The following is a 6,402-nucleotide window of genomic DNA, read 5'->3' as shown; positions in this document are numbered from 1 at the left end:
AGAGCAACCAGCATGGAAAAGTCGTGGTGGGGATTCTGCTACCAGAGACCGAACAGTTAAGGAGTGAGCCAGAGCAGAAGTGCCACAAAAAAGATTGAGCAGGGGAAATTGGTGGAGCACAGTGAGAAGAAAGAAAAAGAAGTCACATCAGGCTGTGACACAGGGACATCAGCAGAACTACTAAATCCAGAGGAGCAGAGGACAGGCAGAGCAGAGGGAGCTCGTTTCAGCCCTGCTGAAGTTCAGGCTGTTTGAAAGAAGACAACCCAAAGCCTACAGGTAGGGCCAACAGGTCTCAGTTCAGAGAAACCAGTAACCATCAAAATCACTGCCTAGACAAGCCACTTTAAAATGGGCAGTTCTGGCAAAAGTGGCATGGGCTCTCAGAAACCCAGTGGCAAGTGAGGCTCCTGCTCTGGGGCAATGCATGCCCACAGCTCACCTTAGCAATGGAGATGGTCTGCTGCTCCATGGCCTCGTGGATGGCCACACGGTCATCCTCCCGCATCTTCACATCCGAGGGGGGAGAAATGAGGCAGGGAAAAACAAAAGTCACCATCAGTCACCTCCACTGGACTTCAGCTACACACCCACCAATGCTGACCCCAAGGTAAAGCTCCGTGAAGACCTCTGCCCAAGGGTGCAGTACACAGCCAGGATTTCCCTCCAGCCCTATCCGCAGAAGAAAGCAAAGCAGTCTCAGGAGAGTCACCCCTTCTTCAGCTCTAGGCTCTCCTGGGAGCAGCCAGCAGCCCAAGCGCTCACCTCCCCACTCCCGCACAAGCAGCCCCATGGGTACCTTGTCGAACTCATCGATGCACACCACTCCCCCGTCCGCCAGCACCATGGCTCCTCCCTCCATGAAGAAGCCTCTGGAGGAAGGGTCGCGGATCACCGAGGCCGTCAAGCCGGCAGCACTGCTGCCTTTCCCCGAGGTGTATACCTGGCCACGTGTGGGACAAGGAAGGGGACAGCACATCAGCCACCGCAGAACGCAGGAGCCCACCATTCCAGACAGAGGACAAGCACCCCCAGCACCACAAAATCCAAAGCTGCTGGTGGAAATACAAAGCCCTCCGTGAAAACTCCTCAGCTACCACCAAAATCAGACCTGCTGGGTACAGAGCAAGACTACTGCCAAGTCCCAGGCCTTTGGGTAAGCAGCTGTGACACAGCGGAGGGCTTGTGGACACACAAATACAGGTACTGAGCACAGAACAGGGAGTGAATCTTTGGTGGGATGCTGCATTAGTTTTGCTTCCCCACCCCAGGGAACAACACCCAGTCAGAGTCTGAGTTTAATAGAGACTACAAGAAAACACAGCTGAAAATATAATTTCATGCCTGGGCTCAGCCTGGAGGACCGTGCCTGAGATGCAGTCAGCTTCATTTGTCCTGACCAGCCAGCCTCTCCACTGATCAAGTCTCAGCAATAAACAACAGCACCAGTCACATCTTTGGATGTCTGCAAATAGCCCAGCTCATATCATAATGAAAGGCACTACCTGCTTCCCCTCCCCTCCCTCATCCCCTGTCCTGCACCCCTTCTCTTCCAGATCAGCACCAGAAGTAGCACTCTGCACCTCTGTCAGACAGCATGGCTGTGGATGCAGTGGCAGGTATCTGCTGTGACCATGGTCTGGTTTTCGGTGCTGTACAGGGAGGAACGAGCCGCACTACAAGCAGGCACCTCAAACCACCTACCCCAATGGGCGAACACTTCTCAACGAACTTCAGCAGCTGGGATTTGGCCGTGCCGGGGTCACCCAGCATCAGTAAGTTGATGTCTCCTCTGCGGGTCAGCCCATCCGGGAGCCTGGAGAGACAGCGTGAGAGGAGAGATGGTGAGCCTTCATGTTGATAACCAAGCATTGCTGACAAGTGGCAGGGGGCTGGTAGCACCACCAGAAGACTCTCAGAGCTTTGTGCCATGATTGACACCCCTGCCACCGCTCTCTCTCCACCAGGCTGACTTTTCCCCACCTCTTGCGAGAGCCCCCGAATAAGAGGCAGGCAATGGCCTTCTTGATATCAGTGCTGCCATAAATGGAGGGTGCGACGCTTTTGGCAATGGTGTCATAGATGTTGGGCATGGCAGCAAGGCGACGAAGTTCCTCCTCTTCTTGAGGGGTCACTGAGCCAGCAAAGCTGTGTCCTGTACAGGGATGAGGAGACCAATGCAACAACAAACAAATGGATGTTTTATTAAAGTAAATGACACTATTCCCTCCTCTCACATCTGCTACCACCAGAATCCCTTCTTCAGGATGCCACTGTGTGGAGAGGGCAGACGTTTGCTATCTCAGCAAGGCAGGCTGTGTCCTTAGAGGCTGCTAGTAAAAAGCAAGGATCTGGGGCAAAGCAGCCCTGGAGGAACCAGAGGGAGAATTACTGTCAAGACCATGTTTTAAATACAAAGCTCAACTTCAACCATCGACTTCAGTCCAGATCCTCAGGGATGGCTTAGCAGATTCCCACTAAGATCAATAAGATAAAAGTACTTACTTACCCTAAAAGACTGAAGCTGAAGTCTCCTCATTTAATACCACAGAAAAAGCCATACTAGACATGACTATAGAGCATCCAGGGCAAGTTTGACCCCTGGAATGGCTTGAACCTTCTGTTATATGAACAGCACAGAAGGACCCAGGCTGTGATTTCATACAGTCATTGCTGAGGGACCACAATGTTCATGAAGGGGGCTGTCCCAACACCAGGCTACCGACACAGACCTGACAGTCACCAAAAGCAGCCCTCACCTGAGCCCTCCATGTCCACCTGGATGCCCACCACTCGGATGTAAGAGCTTCGGATGCCCACACCCACATTGTCACGGCTTTTGTTCTTGCTCTGGGCAGACTTCTTGATGGAGTAGATGCCCATGATAGTGACTCTGTTCCCTGGGACAACTTTGTCACAGAGGTACCTAAAAGGAGGAAAGGGACAGCAGAACATGGTAGCAAGAGAAATGAGGGCACCAGCAACACCCACTAGCCCCATGGGGTAAGGGTGGGGAGACCACGCTGGTACCTGTCGCAGTACAGCTGCATGTGCCGGGGCATCTCCCCGTGTGGCACAGCGTCTGGGGACTCCTGCAGCTTCAGGACCTGGAAGTCCACGCACTTGCACTTGTCTGGCATGATGAAATAGGGGTCCAGCGGGCACTTTGGGCGGCCGGCTTGTTCTCTGTGCAGAGACATCAGTCAGGGAAGGCAGCTGGCACTCAGGAGCCACCCCTGGAAGCCCTTCCTGTAGAGGGGACAGTGGTGACAGAGCCCAGAGTGGTGCCCAGCAGGTGAGAAGGGCAGTCATACAGCACCAAACCTAAGGCTAAACAAGCCTTCTGTCTTGTCTTCAACAGCTGCCAAAAGCAGGCAGGAGAACAAGCCAAAGACAGGGTGATACGTGCCCGAATCCTTGCCCTGCCTCCCCGCTCTCCCCTGCCAGCTAAAAGCCAGGTAGGAGGTAATTCATTAATTAACAGAAGGTAACAGTATAGACTCAGCGACATGGCAGGGCATTTTTCTTTATAACCTGGCACACGAAGCAAATGTTAAGTGGTTTCTAGTGAGAAAGCAATTAGCAATGTGACAAGGCTGCCAGCAACCTCCCAGTCTCTCGAGACCTATCTGCCTTGCTAGACTACAAGCTCTCCGAGACAAGGAACACCTCCACGTCCTGCTGCCGTCTCAGTACATCACTCCTGATGCCTGACTCTGTGTAGGCAGGGACAGGGCTTTCGGGGAGGGTAACACAGAGTGCAGGTGCACTCACGCAGTCAAGGATCGGGAGCCAGGCACTGTACTGCCCACACGCAAGAACGACCCCTATCCTAAAGGCCTCTCAAGCTATGTTAGAGATAAGGCAGTGCAGATGCTTAATCTTGTGCAACAGGGAGCTGACTCTATGCAGTATGCAGGGGGCGGAGGGGGAGCAGTTTGAGGGGGGACACGGCCTTTTTTCCCCAACACGCATCCCCATGTCAGTCCTTACGTGTTGCATTTCCTGGGGAGAGCGTAACCCTCCAGGCCTGGGCGCACCGCGATGTTACTTATGGTGTTGCGGCAGCTGCGGCACTGGATGGTGATCCTGGTGGCCTTGACTCTCACAGGGGTTGCTGCAATGACGATCCCAGGGATCTTCACAAGGTGGGACATCTGGTCAGACTGAAAGGGAAAAGGCAAAGGGAAGGTGAGAAAGTCATCACTGGAAGATGGATGGGAAACTAAAGACGCTAAAGAAACACAGTTTTTTCTTAGCAACTCTTCCCACATTCATGGGACTGAGGTAACAGCACAAAAAAGCCTGCACAATGTCATTTTTCTGCTCTACAGCAGTAGAGGAAGGTTGCATGACTTAAGCCCTGCTGATTTCAAAGCAAGAGAGAAAAGGACAAAACACTTCATGCTGAACATCACTAGTAGCAGTAATGTCCCTGCTGCAGGAATCAGTACAGTCCTTTCCAGTTAGATTTAAGCTGCAGAGTATCCCTCCTTGTAAATGAGCGTACAACTCATGCACTGAGCTACGTGATCAAGTACCAAAAGCTTCCCTGCAATCACACCCACGTATGAGCAAGCCCCACTGTTCAATGCTCAGCACGGCAGCGGATTCACCTCACCTTCAGGCTGCGGATGTTTGCTGCGTTGGCATCCGATCTCAGCATCACCTGGATGTCTTGGAGAGCTTCATCCCCCGAAGGGCGAGGACGGGTGACCTCATCTGCCACTTCCTTTGCTGCTTCTTCCAGCTACAAAGAGATCAAGTAGGCCATTAGTGGTGTATCACAGCGCATCATCACAGCTGCTCTTGCGATGTGACGACGTCAACGCGCCAAGTTGCCAGCCTTCTCCATCCTTACCAGCTGCAGGTGCTCCGCTGGCTGCTTGTACAGGTAGTCAGCGAGATCTTCATCAAAGCTGGCCAAGTCTTCCATCTCCACCTCCACCCAGTACTGACCCAGGTTATAGTGCCGTTTAAGCTCATCCCTGGAAGGCAGTAAAAGCGGTCAAGGTTTGTAGGGCAGAAAGCGGCAGTCGCCCACAGCAACCTCACAACAAGCAGAGAGCAGAGAAGGCAGTGAGTGCTTGGTTTGGAAAGCAAACAGGGAAAATCAGGACATCACCAAGAGAGGTCTAGGAGGACCTGGGCAAATCTTTCACCCAAAACCACTTTGAAATGTGCCATAAGACCAGAGCTTACAGTAATGATGTAAAGTATAGCACTAATTATTGCACAACCAGAGAAGCAATTAGAAAGATCCTAAGGATAATACCTATTATACCTAATATATGATTTTAAAAAAGGAAGTAATAGCATAGCAGGCAATGTTCTCCTTAAAAAAGCCCATGTGCATGAAATTCAGATGAGAGACTGTCCCAGCCCTTGTGTAACACATCTGTATGTCCTTTCACAGTTGTCCCTCCAAGCTCCACAGGCAAAAGGATGGCCAAGGGACCTTCACAGCCTCCAAAGGCACAGGTGGACAGTGCTGCACCAATTTTGATGGATGCAGACAAAACTCCAGACCAGAAAGCACTAGAACTTGAGGACAGACCTTAGATTTCAGAACTAGGTGCAAGTTTGGTAGCGTGGATCCCTCTGCTGCTACCGGCAGTGACTGGCTGCCTAAAAATTTGGGAGCATGCCAGACCTCAGTTTTCCTCAGGTTAAATGGGAACAACGACGTTTCTTATGCTGACAAAGAGCTCTTTACAGTCTATGGGAAGAGAAAAGCTGGCGTGTGCTATGTACATCTGGGATGCACACAGCAGGAGGGAGGCTACCAGCAGATCGGATGTACAAAGAGGAGCGGGTAAGGGCCCAAAAGGAGAAGAGAGGTGACAGTCACACCTGTATTTGAAGGTGAAGCCTGTCCGGTCCGTGCCCACCCGGTACTGCCGCAGGAACTCCTTGAACCGCTTCTGCAGCTGCGATTTCCGGACCTGCCCCTCGTCCACCGACGCCTCACCCCCAAAACTGTCGCTGTAGTAAATGCCGGGGTCGTCGAAGCCGGACATAGCGACCGCTGCTGCTCTCCTGTGGAGACGGGTGCACACGATCATCCCCGGCCACTACCTCCTCCTCCATCGCACCAAGTGCCCCCCAAATCCGCCCTCTCTTCCATACTACACTCCCTCCCCACCGACTGCCCTACCCCCAATCCCATGCCCCCAAAACTGTCGCTGTAGTAAATGCCGGGGTCGTCGAAGCCGGACATAGCGACCGCTGCTGCTCTCCTGTGGAGACGGGTGCACACGATCATCCCCGGCCACTACCTCCTCCTCCATCGCACCAAGTGCCCCCCAAATCCGCCCTCTCTTCCATACTACACTCCCTCCCCACCGACTGCCCTACCCCCAATCCCATGAACCCCCCACCCCATATCCTACGTCCTCCTCC

General features: G+C 52.8%; 1 protein-coding gene across 1 annotated transcript in view; it reads right to left on the bottom strand.

Annotated features, from left to right (window-relative positions):
- MCM5 (minichromosome maintenance complex component 5) overlaps positions 1 to 6,020 on the bottom strand; it is an 8,783-nt gene extending 2,763 nt beyond the window's left edge. The window contains exons 1-10 of the mRNA XM_010183149.1: positions 5,854 to 6,020; positions 4,862 to 4,988; positions 4,622 to 4,750; positions 3,994 to 4,166; positions 3,031 to 3,186; positions 2,760 to 2,926; positions 1,984 to 2,155; positions 1,705 to 1,816; positions 800 to 943; positions 443 to 508 (exon numbers count right to left, since the gene is read on the bottom strand). Of these exons, the coding sequence (XP_010181451.1) occupies positions 443 to 508; positions 800 to 943; positions 1,705 to 1,816; positions 1,984 to 2,155; positions 2,760 to 2,926; positions 3,031 to 3,186; positions 3,994 to 4,166; positions 4,622 to 4,750; positions 4,862 to 4,988; positions 5,854 to 6,020 (1,413 nt within the window). The remainder of the gene's footprint in view (positions 1 to 442; positions 509 to 799; positions 944 to 1,704; positions 1,817 to 1,983; positions 2,156 to 2,759; positions 2,927 to 3,030; positions 3,187 to 3,993; positions 4,167 to 4,621; positions 4,751 to 4,861; positions 4,989 to 5,853) is intronic.
- Between the last annotated feature and the right edge of the window lie 382 nt (positions 6,021 to 6,402).

Source organism: Mesitornis unicolor, unplaced genomic scaffold (assembly GCF_000695765.1).
Source record: "Mesitornis unicolor isolate BGI_N332 unplaced genomic scaffold, ASM69576v1 scaffold5474, whole genome shotgun sequence".
Lineage (NCBI taxonomy): Eukaryota > Metazoa > Chordata > Aves > Mesitornithiformes > Mesitornithidae > Mesitornis > Mesitornis unicolor.
This window is presented reverse-complemented; position numbering and strand designations above follow the sequence as displayed.